Source organism: Phoenix dactylifera, chromosome 5 (assembly GCF_009389715.1).
Source record: "Phoenix dactylifera cultivar Barhee BC4 chromosome 5, palm_55x_up_171113_PBpolish2nd_filt_p, whole genome shotgun sequence".
Taxonomy (NCBI): domain Eukaryota; kingdom Viridiplantae; phylum Streptophyta; class Magnoliopsida; order Arecales; family Arecaceae; genus Phoenix; species Phoenix dactylifera.
The window spans coordinates 7,120,749-7,140,247 of NC_052396.1; the positions used below are offsets into that span (position 1 = coordinate 7,120,749).

Below are 19,499 nucleotides of genomic sequence, written 5' to 3' on the forward strand. Positions count from 1 at the left end.
ACGCCGCGGCCCCCTGCTCCACTACTCCCTGCAACGGCCGTATCCGGCGCTGCCCCACGATCCCCTGTAATAGCCGTACAAAGCGGAGCTCCACTATGCCCTGCCATGGCTGTACCCAGCGCTGCCCCACGACGCCCTGTAACGGCCATGTCAGTGGCAGCCCCATCGTGCCACACGATGACGAATCTCCGGAAAAACCCCCCAGCCTGATATATATGAGGCTGGGGGGGAAGGGGGAGGGTAAGATATATCTTCCAGAGTATCAACTCACCTGCTACCTTCTCCTTCTCCTTCTCCTTCGATCTCCCCTGACTTGATCGTCGGAGGGCCCCCACTACCCCGGTGGTGGTGCGAGGCTTGTTTGCAGGTTTCACGGCGGAAGGCGGAGCGCAACCAAAGCAACTCAAAGGGAACCCCGTTCACACCGCTGTGCCAATCGTTCTCGGTTTGGACCACCAGCAACAGTTGGCGCTAGAGGAAGGGCACGGATCTCAGAGCGATCGTAATGGCACGGCGAGGTGGTCGTGGAGCTTCCAATGCTTCCGGTCGCGGGGCCTCTCGCGCCACTGGCCGGGAGGCCGCTGCATCCCCAACACGCTCTCAGCAACACTCCACCGCCCCACCGCCCATTCAGATGGTCGAAGCTGCCCAGTTCGACCAGCTAACCCAGCAGGTTCGCACCCTCGCGGAGGCGGTGCAGAATCTGCAGGGTGCGATGTCCCGGGCGCCGCAGCAGGCTCAGGAGCCGCCGCTGCCTGAGCGTTCGCCTGTCCTCCTCAACCCGCGTTCCTTCCTCTCCCATGGGGAGGAGCGCCGGCGCGAGGAGGATTCTCGAGCACGCTCCATTCTGCAGGGACCTTCCCACCGGAGCTGCGCGGGGTACGAGAGGCGGGCCCGGGCGCGTTCCCAGACCCCCCAGTCCTCGAGGAACCCGCGCTCCAGTCGGTCCCCCTCTCGCCGCTCCTTGTCTCCCACCCGCCGGTCGCGTTCCCTGGACCGGCGGGTGGACGATCTCCACCGACAACTCCAGGTCCTGAAGGGCCATTCCAAAGATCCCTTCGCCGACTTAGAGATCTCCTCCCAGCCGGCGCTCGCCTCGAGGATCCTGCGGACCCCGAATCCGCCGGGGTTCAAAATGCCGGCGATCGAGCCCTATGACGGGGCGGCGGACCCGCAGGATCACGTCGAGAGTTTCAGGACCCTTATGCTCCTCCACGGAGCATCAGATCCCCTTCTCTGCAAGGCTTTCCCGGCAACCCTCCGTGGCCCGGCGAGGGCATGGTTCGCCGGGCTGGAGGCTGACTCAATCCGGTCCCTCGACCAGTTCACTCGCCTCTTCATCACTCATTTCGCCGTCAGTAGACGGCGGCGACTGGTCTCCGACTCCCTCTTTGATGTCCGGCAAAACGAGGGAGAAAGCCTGCGGGATTATCTTACCCGCTTCAACAGGGCTACGTTGGAGGTCCGGAACCTGAGTCAGGAGGTAGCTCTTTCAGCCCTGAAGCGTGGCTTCCGGAAGGGCAGACTCACCTTCTCCTTGGACAAACGCCTGCCGCGGAGCTTCCCAGAGCTGTTGTCCCAGGCGAACCAGTATGCGGACGCCGAGGAGGCGGCCGCCCACCGGAGCAAGGAGGCCGCCGAGATCCCACAAAAGCTTGGGAAGAAAAGGCGGAAAGAGGCACGCCAGAGGAGGAGCCCGACGCCCCAGCGTCGGCGCAGAAGCCCGACGCCGGCGAAGAACCACGGCGCCCCACGCCCTCGTTCTCCGCCCCGACGTTTCAACCGGTACACCCCTCTCCTGACTCCCCGGGCCCAGATCCTTATGGAGATCAAGGGGCGGGAGGACCTCCCGGCCCCGAGACAGATACGAAGGATCCCTGGAAAGAGGCCCTCCCGGGCGTACTGTGAGTACCACCGAGACCACGGCCACGACACAGAGGACTGCTTCCAGCTTCGGAACGAGATCGAGGTTCTTATCCGTCGGGGGCGTCTCGGTCGATATGTGAGCGACCGACGTCCCCCCGCAGACCCGCGTCCGGCCGACCCGGCTCCTCCGGAGCCTCGGGAGCAGAATCGACCCGTTGCGGGCGTGATCCACACTATCACTGGGGGCTGCTCTCGGCCCGTGGGGAACGCAGGGGGCTCGACGGAAGCGTCAGGGACGGCCGTCGTAAAGAGGCAGAAGGTCGGCAATGTAATCACCTTTTCTGATGAGGATGTAAAGGAGGTTCAGACTCCCCACGATGACGCCATGGTGATCTCCCTCACTATGGCAAACTATGATGTAAGGCGTGTTCTTGTGGATAGTGGAAGCTCAGCCGATATTTTGTTTTACGAGGCTTTCCAAAAGATGAGCTTGTCCAGACAGTTGTTGCACAAAATGTCCACCCCCCTCGTAGGATTCACCGGTGACGCTGTCCCGGCGGAAGGTGTCGTTGAGCTGCCTGTGACTGCGGGCGTCGCACCCGCAGAAGCCACGGTGCGACTCGGGTTCTTGGTCGTCCGTATTCCCTCGGCCTACAACGCTATCCTCGGGCGACCCGGGCTGAACGCCCTTCGCGCGGTGGTCTCCACGTACCACTTGCTCATGCGGTTCCCCACGGCGTTCGGGATCGGAGAGGTCCGAGGTGACCAACCGACCGCACGGCAATGTTTTCTAGCAACCCTCAAAGGGAAGAAGCCCGTGGAAGCCCTAAGCGTCGAGTTCCTTGATGCCAGAGACGAGGTGGCCTTGCGGCAGGGGGAGCCAGCCGAGGGGGTGGTCGAAGTCCCCCTTGAGGAAGGCCGCCCCGACCGGGCGGTCCGGGTCGGCGCCAATCTCGACCCGGGAGCTCGGGCCCGGTTGGTGGAATTCCTCCGAGCCAATACCGATGTATTTGCCTGGTCGGCGGCCGATGTACCTGGGATCGACCCGGAGGTCATTTCTCACGCCCTCAACGTCGACCCGACCCACCGACCAATAAAGCAGAAGAAGAGACACTGTGCCTCGGATCGGATCCGGGTGGTCGACCAGGAGGTAGACAAGCTCTTGGAGGCAGGATTCATAAGGGAGGTAAGCTACCCCGAGTGGCTGGCAAATGTTGTACTTGTCCGGAAGGCGAGCGGAAAGTGGAGGATGTGCGTCGACTATACCGACCTGAACAAGGCGTGCCCTAAGGATAGCTTTCCGCTTCCGCGAATAGACCAACTGGTCGACGCGACTTCCGGATATCAGCTGCTGTCTTTCATGGACGCCTTCTCCGGTTACAACCAGATAATGATGGCCCCACAGGACGAGGAGAAAACTGCCTTTATAACAGACCGGGGGCTGTACTGCTACAAGGTAATGCCCTTCGGTCTGAAGAATGCTGGCGCCACTTACCAGCGCCTCGTCAACAAAATCTTCAAAGAGCAAATCGGCCGGAACATGGAGGTGTACGTGGACGATATGCTGGTGAAGAGCCGCCATGCAGACCAGCACATCGTGGATTTGGAGGAGACTTTCACCACCTTGCGGAAGTTTCGCATGAAGCTGAACCCAGCGAAGTGCGCCTTCGGCGTTTCGGCCGGGAGGTTCCTCGGTTTCATTGTCAACCAGCGGGGTATCGAAGCCAACCCGGACAAAATCAAGGTCATCCAAGGTATGTCCCCTCCGACCAAAGTAAAGGAGGTTCAGGAGCTCGCTGGAAGGGTCGCCGCGCTTGGACGATTTGTGGCAAAATCGGCCGAACGCTGCCAACCATTCTTCAAGGTGTTAAAACGCCTGAAAGACTTCCTCTGGACGGCCGAATGTCAAGCAGCATTCGACCAGCTCAAGGAATACCTGGCGTCTCCTCCCCTACTGTCCAAGCCGCAAGAAGGGGAGATGCTCTACCTCTATCTGGCGGTCTCCCCAACCGCGGTCAGTGCGGTGCTGGTTCGGAAAGAGGCAAAGCTCCAGAAGCCTGTGTACTACATCAGCCGGGTCCTACGGGATGCCGAGACGCGGTACACGAAGGCTGAAAAGATCGCCTTCGCGCTACTGACCGCGACCAGGAGGCTTCGCCCCTATTTCCAGGCTCATTCGGTCACCCTCTTAACCGATCAACCACTACGGCAGATCCTCAGCAACCCCGAGAATGCGGGACGACTGGTGAAGTGGGCAGTAGAACTCGGTGAGTTCGACATCCGCTACCAACCTCGACCCGCCATCAAGGCCCAGGTGCTCGCGGACTTCCTCGCTGAGTGCACGGTGCAGGAGGCGGAACCTAGACCGCCTGAAACGCCCAGCCTCGACCTCCCGATCTGGACGCTTCACATCGATGGGTCGTCGAACCCCGAGGGTGGAGGGGCCGGGCTGGTCCTTACCAGTCCTGATGGAGTGATAGCCGAGTATGCCTTGAGGTTTGGATTTCCAGTGACCAACAACGAGGCGGAGTACGAGGCCCTAGTCACGGGACTCAAACTCACCAGGGAGCTCGGCATTCGGCGTTTGAAGGTCTTCACCGACTCCCAGCTGGTGGTCGGGCAGGTTCGTGGGGAGTTCGAGGCCCGGAGCCCGACCATGCAGGACTACGTCCGGAAGGTGCAAACACTCATTTCCGACCTCGGCAGTGTCGACATCCAGCAGGTCCCCAGAAGTGAAAATGCCAGGGCCGACAGGTTGTCCCGCTTGGTGGGCACAGAGGCGCACAACTTGTCGAGGGCAATCTACCTGGAGACCCTGGATGCCCCGAGCATCGACGAGGTTGGAGCGGTGATGGCGATTGATCCGGAGCCGTCTTGGATGGACCCGCTCGTCGCCTACCTCGCCGAAGGGATCCTCCCTGAAGACGAAGATCAAGCTCGGCGACTTGTCAAGAAGTCCGCCCACTACGTACTCTATGAAGGGAGGCTGTATCGGACCTCGTTCACCGCCCCCCTCTTAAGGTGCCTCCGCCCCTCGGAGGCGGCCTACGTTCTCGGCGAAGTCCATGAGGGCGTCTGCGGATCGCACTTGGGGGCTAGGTCCTTAGCGCACAAGATCATGAGGCAAGGCTATTATTGGCCTACCTTGTTGGAGGACTCGAAGGATCACGTACGGAAATGCGACGCCTGCCAGCGCCACGCCAACGTCCAGAGAGTCCCTTCTGTCCCCTTGGCACCAATCACCGCGCCCTGGCCCTTCGCACAGTGGGGAATGGATATCCTCGGACCATTCCCCGTCGCTTCAGCCCAGCGGAAATTTTTGATTGTTGCAATCGACTACTTCACCAAGTGGGTGGAAGCAGAGCCGCTGGCCACTATCACGGAGGCGCAAGTCCGGAAGTTCGTGAAGAAAAACATCATTGTCCGATTTGGGGTACCTCGGGTCCTCATCTCGGATAATGGTCGACAGTTCGACAACAAGCATTTCCGTGACTTCTGCGAGGAGTTCGGGATCGAGCATCGGTTCACATCTGTGTCGCATTCCCAAACCAACGGTGAGGCCGAGGTCACAAATCGGACAATCCTCCAAGGAATTAAGGCGCGAATCGGTCGGACGGGGCAAGCTTGGGTCGAAGAACTCGAGAATGTCCTTTGGGCGTATCGGACCACGCATCGGACCCCTACCGGGGAGACGCCTTTCAGCCTAACCTATGGCACGGAAGCGGTTGTTCCCGTGGAGCTCGGACTCCCCTCGCCCCGGGTGGCCGCGCACCGACCCGAGGCCAATTCGGAGCAACTCCGAGGGAACTTGGACCTCTTGGAAGAAGCAAGAGAAATGGCACAGGTTCGGATGGCGATGTATCAGCGGAGGGTGGCCTGATATTATAACTCCAAGGTCCAACCAAAACTTTTCAGAATCGGAGATCTGGTGCTAAGGCGAGCCAAAGCATCTCAACCCGCGGAAGGTGGGAAGCTGGCGCCAAATTGGGAAGGCCCGTATAGGGTTCGCTGGGTAAACCGACCTGGCTCCTACCAGTTGGAGGCCCTAGATGGTCGAGAAATTCCGAGAAGCTGGAATTCCGCTAACCTGCGGGTGTATCACCAGTAGAACGACAAAGCCAGGAAGACAGTTCGAAAAATGTACAATTCTTTTCATTTCAATACTTCCTGGTTACAACGGTGTGTTCGTGTGATTACAAAGAATTTCCAGAGGGGAATTGGGGAATAAAGAAAACAAGGAAGAGGTGGAGACTCCGTGGAGCCGGAGATCTGGGATCCCGAACCCTTCATCCGAAGCAGCTGCAATCCCACCGGGCGTGGGTGCTTCTCCCCGGAGGCGCCATCAACGCCTCACGCAAAAGACAAAGAGCCGGCGCGGACGAAGAAGAAGTGGACGAAGGGGGAGTTCCCGCTACCTCCAGAGGAACGCCACCTCCAAGGGATATTCCGGTCCTCCCCAGGAGAAGGGGAGGGAAGGAATACAAGGGAGAAGAGCGCGAGGAGGCGCGATCCCGGATGAAGCGTCTGGCGCAGAGCTCAATCGGGAGGCGGGGCTGAAAGGAGGGGGGATGTGATCCCGGATGAAACGCCTAGAGCGGAGTTCCGCCGGGGAGAACCTCCTTGTTGATCCCAGATGAAAAGGTTAGTTGGCGGAAGTCGCGAGGGGCGCGCCTCCCGTTCCTCCGGCGGGGGTTTCCCAGCCACACGCCGGAGAGAAGGTCCACGATCCATGGCAACCTGAATAGCTCCGGCTTGGCAGGCTCCACCGCGCCTGCACTTATATTTATAGCCAAACTGTCGCCCCCCGGTCGTTCCGATGCGGGTGGCTCCAATAAAGGCGGGCGCACCGAATCCGGAGCCGTTCCAGCTCTCGAGGCGTATCCTCCCACGATCTTCTAAGCGTCGTTCTCCTTAATTGCATTCCTCATGCAGGACACTCCGGGCGGTGTGTATCCCACGGCCCACGTATCTCCGCTCGCGCCCAGGCCGCATCCGCCTCGAAGAACGCGCGTATCGCGGCCGCTTAACTGACACTCCTTGCAAGCAGCAACTGGCGATCCGATTTCATAGGTAACGCCTCAATTAGCATTTAATACCCTTCTGGTGTTCCCCAGGCGACGCTTGGAGAAGAGGAGAAACACGATCGTAGCTGGCCACGGAGAAATCCCGTCGAGCGGCAAGCGACAGGCGCGTGGCCAACGAGCGGAATTTCCCGAGGCTCGGCCCTCGGATGCCAGGCTAACCCGATGATCATCCCGGGAGCAGACTAGCCTGAAACCCCGACCGGTCGCCTCGGCTTGCGCCAGCCTTGGCCGACCAACGAGCGGAATTTCCCGAGGCTCGGCCCTCGGATACCAGGCTAACCTGATGATCATTCCGGGAGCAGACTAGCCTGAAGCCCCGACCGGTCGCCTCGGCTTGCGCCAGCCTTGGCCGACCAACGAGCAGAATTTCCCGAGGCTCGGCCCTCGGATGCCAGGCTAACCCGATGATCATCCCGGGAGCAGACTAGCCTGAAGCCCCGACCGGTCGCCTCGGCTTGCGCCAGCCTTGGCCGACCAACGAGCGGAATTCCCTGAGGCTTGGCCCTCGGATGCCAGGCTAACCCGATGATCATCCCAGGGGCAGACTAGCCTGAAGCCCCGACCGGTCGCCTCGGCTTCCGCCAGCCTTGGCCGACCAACGAGCGGAATTCCCCGAGGCTTGGCCCTCGGATGCCAGGCTAACCCGATGATCATCCCGGGAGCAGACTAGCCTGAAGCCCCGACCGGTCGCCTCGGCTTGCGCCAGCCTTGGCCGACCAACGAGCGGAATTCCCTGAGGCTTGGCCCTCGGATGCCAGAGCGGAATTCCCCGAGGCTTGGCCCTCGGATGCCAGGCTAACCCGATGATCATCCCGGGAGCAGACTAGCCTGAAGCCCCGACCGGTCGCCTCGGCTTGCGCCAGCCTTGGCCGACCAACGAGCGGAATTCCCTGAGGCTTGGCCCTCGGATGCCAGGCTAACCCGATGATCATCCCGGGAGCTGACTAGCCTGAAGTCCCGACCGGTCGCCTCGGCTTGCGCCAGCCTTGGCCGACCAACGAGCGGAATTTTCCGAGGCTCGGCCCTCGGATGCCAGGCTAACCCGATGATCGTCCCGGGAGCAGACTAGCCTGAAGCCCCGACCGGTCGCCTCGGCTTGCGCCAGCCTTGGCCGACCAACGAGCGGAATTCCCTGAGGCTTGGCCCTCGGATGCCAGACTAACCCGATGATCATCCCGGGAGCAGACTAGCCTGAAGCCCCGACCGGTCGCCTCGGCTTGCGCCAGCCTTGGCCGACCAACGAGCGGAATTTCCCGAGGCTTGGCCCTCGGATGCCAGGCTAACCCGATGATCATCCCGGGAGTAGACTAGCCTGAAGCCCCGACCGGTCGCCTCGGCTTGCGCCAGCCTTGGCCGACCAACGAGCGGAATTTCCCGAGGCTCGGCCCTCGGATGCCAGGCTAACCCGATGATCATCCCGGGAGCAGACTAGCCTGAAGCCCCGACCGGTCGCCTCGGCTTGCGCCAGCCTTGGCCGACCAACGAGCGGAATTTTCCGAGGCTCGGCCCTCGGATGCCAGGCTAACCCGATGATCATCCCGGGAGCAGACTAGCCTGAAGCCCCGACCGGTCGCCTCGGCCTGCGCCAGCCTTGGCCAACCAACGAGCGGAATTCCCCAAGGCTCAACCCTCGGATGCCTGGCCTAGCGCCGGAAGAATTTTCTGAGGCCTAACCCTCGGATGCCTGGCCTAGTGCCGGAAGAATTTCCTGAGGCCTAACCCTCGGATGCCTGGCCTAGCGCCGGAAGAATTTCCTGAGGCCTAACCCTCGGATGCCTGGCCTAGCGCCGGAAGAATTTCCTGAGGCCTAACCCTCGGATGCCTGGCCTAGTGCCGGAAGAATTTCCTGAGGCCTAACCCTCGGATGCCTGGCCTAGCGCCGGAAGAATTTCCTGAGGCCTAACCCTCGGATGCCTGGCCTAGCGCCGGATGAATTTCCTGAGGTCTAACCCTCGGATGCCTGGCCTAGCGCCGGAAGAATTTTCTGAGGCCTAACCCTCGGATGCCTGGCCTAGCGCCGGAAGAATTTTCTGAGGCCTAACCCTCGGATGCCTGGCCTAGCGCCGGAAGAATTTTCTGAGGCCTAACCCTCGGATGCCTGGCCTAGCGCCGGATGAATTTCCTGAGGCCTAACCCTCGGATGCCTGGCCTAGCGCCGGAAGAATTTCCTGAGGCCTAACCCTCGGATGCCTGGCCTAGCGCCGGAAGAATTTCCTGAGGCCTAACCCTCGGATGCCTGGCCTAGTGCCGGAAGAATTTCCTGAGGTCTAACCCTCGGATGCCTGGCCTAGCGTCGGAAGAATTTCCTGAGGCCTAACCCTCGGATGCCTGGCCTAGCGCCGGAAGAATTTCCTGAGGCCTAACCCTCGGATGCCTGGCCTAGCGCCGGAAGAATTTCCTGAGGCCTTACCCTCAGATGCCTGGCCTAGCGCCGGATGAATTTTCTGATGCCTAACCCTCGGATGCCTGGCCTAGCGCCGGAAGAATCTCCTGAGGCCTAACCCTCGGATGCCTGGCCTAGCGCCGGAAGAATTTCCTGAGGCCTAACCCTCGGATGCCTGGCCTAGCGCCGGATGAATTTCCTGAGGCCTAACCCTCGGATGCCTGGCCTAGCGCCGGATGAATTTCCTGAGGCCTAACCCTCGGATGCCAGGCCTAGCGCCGGAGGAACTTCAAGAGTCAGGAGTCGGCGAGGCGCTACCGAGAGTTAAAAAGAGGAAGGATGTCCGCCGAAATCCGCAGACCGCCAGATCAGCGACAACTGCCATACGCCATAAAGAAGGCGGGAAGCTCGGAGCGCGCGCGCCTTTCCGAGGGATGGCGGCAATCTCGAAGCATCACTCCCTTCACCCATTCCCCTCCTGGTTCCAGGCTCGGGAGTGGGGGGCTACTGTTACGGGGGAACTTAGCCACCATGCCCCACGTGACCGGCGCGCACGCTCAGGAAGACTACGGCTGCCCCTTGATCCAGCAATCCGACCTCGGGTCGGATATCTTCGGCTCCGCAGCCCGACCCCGAGTCGGCTGCCCCTTGATCCAGCAATCCGACCTCGGGTCGGATATCTTCGGCTCCGCAGCCCGACCCCGAGTCGGCTGCCCCTTGACCCAGCAATCCGACCTCGGGTCGGATATCTTCAGCTCCGCAGCCCGACCCCGAGTCGGCTGCCCCTTGACCCAGCAATCCGACCCCGAGTCGACAATCTCTCGACAACAACAGACTGTTCCTCTGAGGCACGCCGCGGCCCCCTGCTCCACTACTCCCTGCAACGGCCGTATCCGGCGCTACCCCACGATCCCCTGTAACAGCCGTACAAAGCGGAGCTCCACTATGCCCTGCCATGGCTGTACCCAGCGCTGCCCCACGACGCCCTGTAACGGCCATGTCAGTGGCAGCCCCATCGTGCCACACGATGACGAATCCCCGGGGGAAGGGGGAGGGTAAGATATATCTTCCAGAGTATCAACTCACCTGCTACCTTCTCCTTCTCCTTCTCCTTCGATCTCCTCTGACTTGATCGTCGGAGGGCCCCCACTACCCCGGTGGTGGTGCGAGGCTTGTTTGCAGGTTTCACGGCGGAAGGCGGAGTGCAACCAAAGCAACTCAAAGGGAACCCCGTTCACACCGCTGTGCCAATCGTTCTCGGTTTGGACCACCAGCAACAATTTTAATTTTATATATTATAACTTAAAATTTTATATTATTCTTTTGCAATATGTATTGCGGGTGGTTGGACACTAGTAAGTCTGAACGAAAAATTAAATTTTAAGTAAAAAACAAGGTATACAATACTACACCAAATCGGACGGTATGGAGTCTACCATACTAGTTCGGTACCGGTATATGGTACAGAAGGTGTATTGACATAAAGGTCTGTTGGGATAAATGAGCATGATGCCAGTCACCACCATGACTTGCATCCTTCAGTTTTAATGCCAGTCGTTCACTCATTTGCCATTATCCTAATCTGCTCTAGCATGGCTCAATGCAGGGAAAAAGATGAAGACCTAAAGGAGTAAAATTACCTGGCTGAATATTGAGTTCTAAATTGATGGTGCCCACTAACTCAATTGTTAAAGTCACTGGAAATTGATATGAATGACCTAGCTTTGGATCTCGCCCTCACCCTATTTTGGCCAGGCTCTTTTTCTCCATCCTTGTTCTAAAAAAAAAGGCATATATTAATTTGTTGGACATGTGAGCAGATAGCAGAATATCAAAGATAGGAGACGGAACTTTATATTATGCAGGTTTAAGGTAGGTGGAATTGAGACGTACATGACCACCAAATGATGTTCACTTTGACGGCAAACACCGTGCTTAAGTTTTCCCATTTATGGCGCTGCGTTAAATTTTCTTTCTAGTTGGTGGAACCTTCTGATTCTGTGAATCTGTTTACTGCCGTGTTTTTTCCTTTTAAGACAGATTAAATGAAACGAAAGACTAGGCTAAATTTCAGCCAAACTATAAGGAATGTGATTTAGACCAAACATGATCGAAGAATTTTTTGCTGCAGTGTAGAACAGTAGACGAACCAACCATCTGCTGGACGGCCCTTTTATTTTACTATAAGTAAAACAAGATAAAACAGAACAGAACTTCCTGACGCTTGGCTGAAGGCTGCTCAGACTCTCAAATTTATAGGCAGGCAGCCATGACTTCTGGGTCATGTTTGTATCTTTCGTGTGAAAGAAAGATTTGCCATCCTTTGCACGAGTTCACGGTTAATCTTCATCTGCCTGCATTGAGACCTGGGTAGATAGATGAATGATAAAGTTTGGAGTGCTTTATAAACTATGCAGTGGACAATCGAATGGCAGTTCCTTGCAAAAAACAACCTAACCCTGGATGACAAACCAGAAATCCCAAAAACCATGCCGCAACTAATAAGGCGGAAACAAAATAGAGAACTCGTCGCAGGTATCACCATCGTCCTCATGGCTGATCCAATCTTTGTAACATCACCTTATTCTTTATGTTGCAAAAGCACCTTAAAGAGTTGTAAGGGAACTATAAAGATTGAACTTCTGAAGTTTATTAAATTATTAATGCCAGGAGAAGGCACTCATATTCCAATGCAGGTAATTAACCGCAACTGCCATTCTCAATTTTGTCAGCAATTTTATTTGGATGAGTAATAGGCTAAGGAAGTCGGACATCAATCCATTGTCCGTCATCTCAAATTCATTGAACATGGACATCTTGAACTCTGCAAACATCTCAGCACTATTATCTGTGTATAGCAAATCATCAACATAAAGGCAAATTATTAGAAATTCACCTTGATGGTTTCTTTTCATGCAGACGGCATGCTCATAGGGACATCTGGTGAAGCTATTTTGATGAAGATATTCATCGATCCGTGCGTTCCAGACTCGTGATGCTTGCTTTAAGCCATACAAGGCTTTCTTCAGGCGGTAAACTTTGTTCTCTTACCCTTTCACCAGAAAACCTTCTGGTTGTTGCACATACACCTCTTTCTTAAGTATGCCATTGAGGAATGCTGACTGTGAGGACCCGTGCGGGCGTGTATTTAGTCCCACATCTGTTATTCGCTGGGTAGATCTTGGGTACTTATACAGGATCAAGGAACCCAAATAATACCTTCCGGCTAGCTATTTTGGGTGAGATCCTGGGTTGTTACAAATGGTATCAGAGCGGACCCGACCCATAACCTATGTGGACTAGGGGACACTGCAGCACGGATCTATTGGAGCTGACCACGGGCTGATTGTGGTGTTTGTGATTAGATTCGAATAGATTTAAACCCTTAGCCTGACGAGGACGTCAGGGCTTGAACGGGAGGAGTATGTGAGGACCCGTGCGGGCGTGTATTTAGTCCCACATCTGTTATTCGCTGGGTAGATCTTGGGTACTTATACAGGATCAAGGAACCCAAATAATACCTTCCGGCTAGCCATTTTGGGTGAGATCCTGGGTTGTTACAAATGGTATCAGAGCGGACCCGGCCCATAACCTATGTGGACTAGGGGACACTGCAGCACAGATCTATTGAGGTTGACCACGGACCGATCGTGGTATTTGTGATTAGATTTGAATGGATTTGAACCCTTAGCCTGACGAGGACGTCAGGGCTTGAACGGGAGGAGTATGTGAGGACCCGTGCGGGCGTGTATTTAGTCCCACATCTGTTATTCGCTGGGTAGATCTTGGGTACTTATACAGGATCAAGGAACCCAAATAATACCTTCCGGCTAGCCATTTTGGGTGAGATCCTGGGTTGTTATACTGACTTGACATCAAGATAATATATCTTCCACCTCTGATGAGCTGCAAGTAAAATCAATAATCTTACCGTATCCAGTCGAGCAACCAGGGCAAATACTTCTTCGTTAATCGATGCCATATTTATGTTTGTAGCATTTCGCTACAAGCATCGCCTTGTACCGATCAATTCTACGATCTGCTGTGTGCTTAATCTTGTATACCCACTTGACACTAATCGCCTTATGATTTTGTGGGAGTGTTGTTAACTCTCAGGTGTTATTATTCTGGATGCCGTGAATCTCCTCCTCCATTGCCGATTGCCAACAATCTTCTTTCTCAGCCTCTTGGAAGGTGAGATGCTCGTGATCAGCATATAAACAGAAAAAATTGAGCTCATCACCATCTTCTATCTGCTCATAAATCTCTCTGAGGCTTCTCATTCTGATGGAACCTCGATGCATGGCAAATCTGTTGCTACTACCTCCCCCAGAAGATGAAGAGCCTCTTCCAGGAGAGGGTGTAGCTTGCTGAGGAGATGGTGGTGTAGCTAGTGGTGGAACCTCCTGTGGGGGTTCATCAGGTTCATCCACCACAAATTGCTCTTTGGCAGTTTCTTCATTGCTCCAGTTCCATGATTCTCCTTCGTTGAAGACGATATCTCTACTAACCACTAGTTTCTTGGTTAGTGGGTTATAGAGCTTATATGCCTTCGACTCCTCACTGTATCCAATGAAGATACATTTTTCACCGCGATTATCAAGTTTCTTCCTTTTGACATCAGGTACTTGAGCATATGCAACCCACCCAAATATTTGTAGGTGCGCCACACTAAGCTTGTAACCACTCCATGCCTCTTGAGGTCTCTTGTTCTTTACTATCTTCGTCGGGCATCGATTGAGCAAATAAGTTGAGCACGCCACAGCTTCCGCCCAGAACTGCTTCGGCAGTCCCTTTTCTTTGAGCATGGTACTTGTCATATCAAGGATGGTTCGGTTCTTTCTCTCTGCGATGCTGTTTTGCTGTAGTGTGTAGGCAGTAGTAAACTGCCTCTTTATGCCTTGCTCCCTACAATATTCTTGAAAGACATTTGAGGTGTACTCACCACCTCAGTCAGATCGGAGAGTTAAAAGCATGTAACCACTCTCCGCTTCAACTAGAGCTTTAAAGTGCTTGAAGGTAATGAAAGTGGCAGATTTTTCTTTAAGAAGGTACACCCACAATTTTCTACTGAAGTCATCAATGAAGGTAATGAAATATCTATTACCTTCTAAAGAGACAGGCTCAATCGGTCCGCAGATGTCAGTGTAAACAAGTTGCAATGGTGCCTCTGTTCTCCATGACTTTCTACTAGGAAAAGGAAGCCGTGGTTGCTTGCCAAGTATGCAACCTTCACAAACATGATTTGGTGGATCGATTGCTGGTAGGCCACGTACCATGCCGGTTGTAGAAAGCAGCTTCAGGCCATCAAAGTTTAGATGGCCGAAGCGAAGATGCCACCTCCATGACTCATTCTCAACGAGTCCTTGGAAATACTTCTCGAATTCTGTATTTAGATGTAAGGGGAACATACGGTTCTTTGTCATCTTAACACAAGCCATATGAGGTTTCCATTTGCATTTTTCAACCAAAGATGGTTGTTTTCCATATGTACTACGTATCCCTTTCTGAGTAGTTGACCGATGCTAATAATATTGCTTTTCATGTTAGGAATATAGTAAACATCAGAAATATACTCGGGCTTACCATTCTTTTGATAGATTTTAATCTTCCCTTTGCCTTTAATTGGGAGTTTTGAAGAATCTCCCAAACTCACATTTCCATGAACTCCTTCTGTGAGTTCCATGAAAAATTTTTTCTTCCCGCACATGTAGTTGCTAGCACCCGAGTCAAGGTACCAACTATCATTCTGAACACTTGAATCATCATGAGCAAGAAGAAGTGTAGAGTTGTTACCCTCATTATTTGTTGCTTCGGTGAGATTGGTTTGCCCTTCGGTTTTGTGCCAGCAATCCGATGCATAGTGCCCAAACTTATGAGAGTTGTAGCATTGAACATTCTTGTTATTTCCACGCCTAGGTGTGAATCTTCCCCGATTGCCTCGTCCTCGGCCTTTGAAGCTTTGGATCTCCACTTGATTTTGAGTGGTTCGTTGTTGGAGACCACGTCCCCTGCCTCTACCACGACTACGGCCACTACCATATGAGCCTCGATCACTTAAAGTCAACTTTGACTCTAGTATTTGTTCCAAAGCTGTGGAGATAGTTTTCTTTTGCATGTGTTGCTCATGAACTTGGAGAGATCCCAAGAGCTCCTCAATTGAGATCTCCTCCAAATTCATCGACTTCTCAATCGACGCCACCACGTGCTTGAACTTTGATGAGAGGGATCGGAGCAACTTCTCCATCACTCGGACATCTTCTATCTTTTCTTTATTTCTTCTCATATTATTTCCGATTAATACTAATCGTGAATAATAGTCAGAAATAGTTTCTTCGTCTTTCATTTGAGCGGCTTCAAAATCGCCCCTTAGAGTTTGGAGGCGAATTCGCTTCACCCATTCGACTTTTTTTTAGATGGTAGCAAGGATATCTCATGCTTCCTTGCTCGTCGTTGCTTCGGCAACTCTCTCGAAGGTAGACTCGTCCAACCCTTGATAGAGTAGGAAACGAGCCTTGCTATCCTTCTTTCTATGCTCTCTAAGAGCCTTCTTCTCTTCCGTGGTATACATGGCTTCTACTAGCGGTGTGGGTTCCGTGAACCCATCAATGATTAGCACCCACAAATCTTGAGAACCAAATAAGGCTCTCATTTAGATTGACCAACTCTCATAGTTATCTTTTGATAACTTTGGTCCTTGAGGATTGACATGATTAGTGGTGGAGGCCATGAGGAGAAGAAAAGGTGAGAAAATAGATCTAAGTGGCTTTGATACCAATATTAAGAAAAGTCTATGGACTATACCACTCTCTTTTCAAAATACACAATAGTTTGTAATTTCTTTCTAATCGCTTATCAAAATGAAAAACAAGGCGGCCTTATATAGGCATTACAATGCAAAATGAAAACGTAAATCCACTTAACTCTAAAAAAACCCGACTACTCATTACCACATAATTAGGCAGCCCATTACCACAACTACTCATTACCACACATTGACTACTCATTACCACATAATTAGGCAGCCTATTGCCACATAATGATTGACTACCCATTACCACACAATTATTAACTACCCATTACCAAACATTTTGATTTGTTGTAACTTCCAACAAAATCAATCCCGTTCATCTGCCTTCATCAACAATTATCTGGGAGAACACCTTGCTTGCAGTTGTGTCCGAGCAGACTTCTCTCATCCCTGCCATCGAACGACCTTCATCAATTGATATCCTAGTTGAAGGCGCCCATCCGACTGCTGTCACCGGAAACTGCGACTCCACATTACCACTGTCCTCGTAAGGCTCCCTCTTCAGCTCTGTTTCCTGAAGCTGGAGAGCATACTCCAAGTTCCACAGCACATCCGCCATGGTCGGCCTATCAACAGCACACTCTGCAAGGCACTTCTCCGCTGTCTCGCCAAACTTGCTCAGAGAATTCTCATTGATCTTCCCCACAAGCCTCGGGTCAATGATCTTCTCCAGCTGGCCTCTTTGCTTCCACTGCAGAGCCCACTCTGCCAGGTTGATCTGCTCACTTGAGAGTGTCTGGTCGATCACTGGCCTCGCGCACAGCACCTCAAGGAGCACCATTCCGAAGGAGTAAACATCAGACTTATCAGTGAGTTTCAGGGCCTTGAAGTACTCCGGATCTAGATATCCAAAGGTGCCCTTGACCTTGGTGGAAACATGGGTTTCCCCGTAAGAAGGCCCCCACCTCGAGAGCCCGAAGTCCGATACTTTGGCCGAGTACTTGTCTCCAAGCAGAATGTTGGTGGACTTGATATCACGGTGTATGATGTTATGCGAGTAGCCTGTATGGAGGTAGTTGAGGCCCCTGGCGGCGTCGATGCATATCTGCAGCCTCTGCTTCCAGGAAAGGCATGGCAAGTCGGAGCCATGCAAGTAATTCCGGAGAGGCCCCTTCTCCATGTACTCATAGACCAAGATCATTTCCGACTGTTCCTCGCAGTAACCAATCAGTGAGACAAGATGGCGGTGGCGAATTTGGGACAGGAGGAGGATCTCTCTCTGGAACTCTGGATAGCCTTGCCCTGACCGTCGCGTTCCTCGCTTCACTGCAACTCTGGTGCCATCGCTGAGAACTCCCCGATAGACCTTCCCAAACCCGCCTGTGCCGATCACGAGCTTGTCGTCAAAGTCGTTGGTCCCCACTTTGATCTCAATAAAGCTGATATGAAGAGACATTTTGAAGTGGGGCGAGGCACTGGGTGCTGTTCTTTCAGTAAACTGGCTCGAGAGATCAACAGAATTGGCACCGTCGGTCCTGTATGGTGCCCGCGTTGTTTCCGCTGGCTTTATCACACTCTTCGAGCAACATCTCTTACATACAAGCACCAAGACAGCGATCGCTGAAGCAATCAGAAAAACACCACCAACAATGGTTGAAATCAGAATGGCAACATGAATCTTCTTGGTTTGGCTATTGCCTGAGTCAGGGTTGAAGCTTCCGTTGAAGCTGCCGAACACCTTCATGATCTCCAGCCCGTTCAGGATAGCATTAGCCGTCGTCGGGCTGCTCTTGCTCGAACGGCCAATGCTAACATTGATGAGGTGCTGCGAGGTTGGAACGTACAAGGTGGAGTCCAGAAAGAAAGGTTCCGCTGGCTGATCTACTTTATCAGCTGGATGGAGATCTTGGTGCGCAAATTGGTCGCCGATATAAACGTCGAAGTAGAGGTCAGTATAGATCTTCGAAACGAAATCACAGAAATGCATTCGGATCAAGTAACTGTAGTTTGAAGTTACAGGGAAGCTCCAGGTTATGTTGAAGTCGAAGTTGGGGTTGGATAATACCATGGAGCTCGATATGTTCATGGTTCGGGCAGTGTCGTAGACGTTCGCCGGTGCGATTACAGGATCTACGCCCGCCGCGTATTTGATGTTCTTGGGGCTCGTGCTGTTATCCAGCGAAAAGTCCTTGTCTGTGAAGAGGTACTCATCGTCGGGAACCCAGGTCCTCCAAAGGGTGTCATTGGCCGGGGTCACCTTTTGGCCTCCCACGTTGATCCTGTGGACTATCTCCAGTGCCTGGTGGGCTAATTGGTTGATACGCCGGCTGGAAGGTACTGACTCGGGATCTGTGCTGTTGCTGATGAGGTTGGTGGGTGCCGGGAAGACTTCAATCGCGTTGACGAAGGCTAAAGAGGATGCACTGGAATTAGAATGGGGAATGAAGGTGAGGGCGAGCTCGGCGGTGTCCACCCAGAGAAGGTACTCCTTGATGACGGGAGTTTGGGTGTTTGGGACGGAGAAGCCGAAGAGGAGCAAGCGGTCGAGGGCGGAGACGTCAAAACGGGCAGTGGCGAGGTCATGGTTTTGGTCGGTGAAGGAGAAGAAGTGGAGACGGAGGACATGTGTACCCTGGGAGTCGAGCTTGAATCGGTAAGTGGAGCGCTCGGTGAAGGCCCTGGCGGTGGCGTAGAGAAGGGAGGAGTTGGGGTTGGAGAGGGAGATTGAGTTGGACTTGGGGGTGAAGAAGTCGGAGTCGGGAGTGAAGTTGCGAGCGGGATTGTCGGTGATGAGGGGAATGATGGAGGTCGAGCCGCAGGCGAGGAAGTGGGGATTGGTAGGGGTGAAGGCGGAGGAGGATAAGTGGAAGGAGGATAAGTAGAAAATAGTAATTGCGAGCAGCAGCTCCATCTCCGAATGGCGTGTGGAGAGGTGCAGCTGATGCTCCGAGATATTGAGATAGCACCAGGGAAAAGAAGAGGGGGCGTGCACCGGGATATTGGGATAGGAAGATCTGAGGAGGATTCCCCTCTTGACGGGGTAGACTTAGTAAAGAGGGCGAGCTGTCAGCGACGACCGGAGACACTGACCTGTGTTGGAACGTTCTCGATGGTTGACGTGACGGGTCTGCATGTTTCGCATGAACGCGCGAATCCACCGATGGATCATCAACTGCACAGCGCTCCGAACCCCGTCATCCATCCGCCTGCACACAGCTCAAAGCGACCAGGGGATGATCCAACGGCAGATTCGCGCGAAGGCAGGCGAATCCTTCATTCGCGCGAAAGATTCAACCCTGGCAGGAAAATGTTATCCGGCGTGGAAATTTGGTGGTGCGGTTTGGTCTTATACAGACCTCGACATTGACTAGCCGGTCTACGCTCCGCATCAAATGGGTAGCAGATCTTTTGCGAT

General features: G+C 54.1%; 1 protein-coding gene across 2 annotated transcripts in view; it reads right to left on the bottom strand.

Annotated features, from left to right (window-relative positions):
• The window catches only part of LOC103711463 (probable receptor-like protein kinase At5g24010), a 29,829-nt gene extending 10,589 nt beyond the window's left edge, over positions 1 to 19,240 (bottom strand). Inside the window, exon 1 of one of the 2 annotated variants that reach the window (XM_039126684.1) lies at positions 17,823 to 19,240. In XM_039126684.1, the coding sequence (XP_038982612.1) occupies positions 17,823 to 18,995 (1,173 nt within the window). In that variant the 5' untranslated portion in view covers positions 18,996 to 19,240. The remainder of the gene's footprint in view (positions 1 to 17,822) is intronic. The other variant, XM_039126683.1, reaches the window with a different exon arrangement.
• Between the last annotated feature and the right edge of the window lie 259 nt (positions 19,241 to 19,499).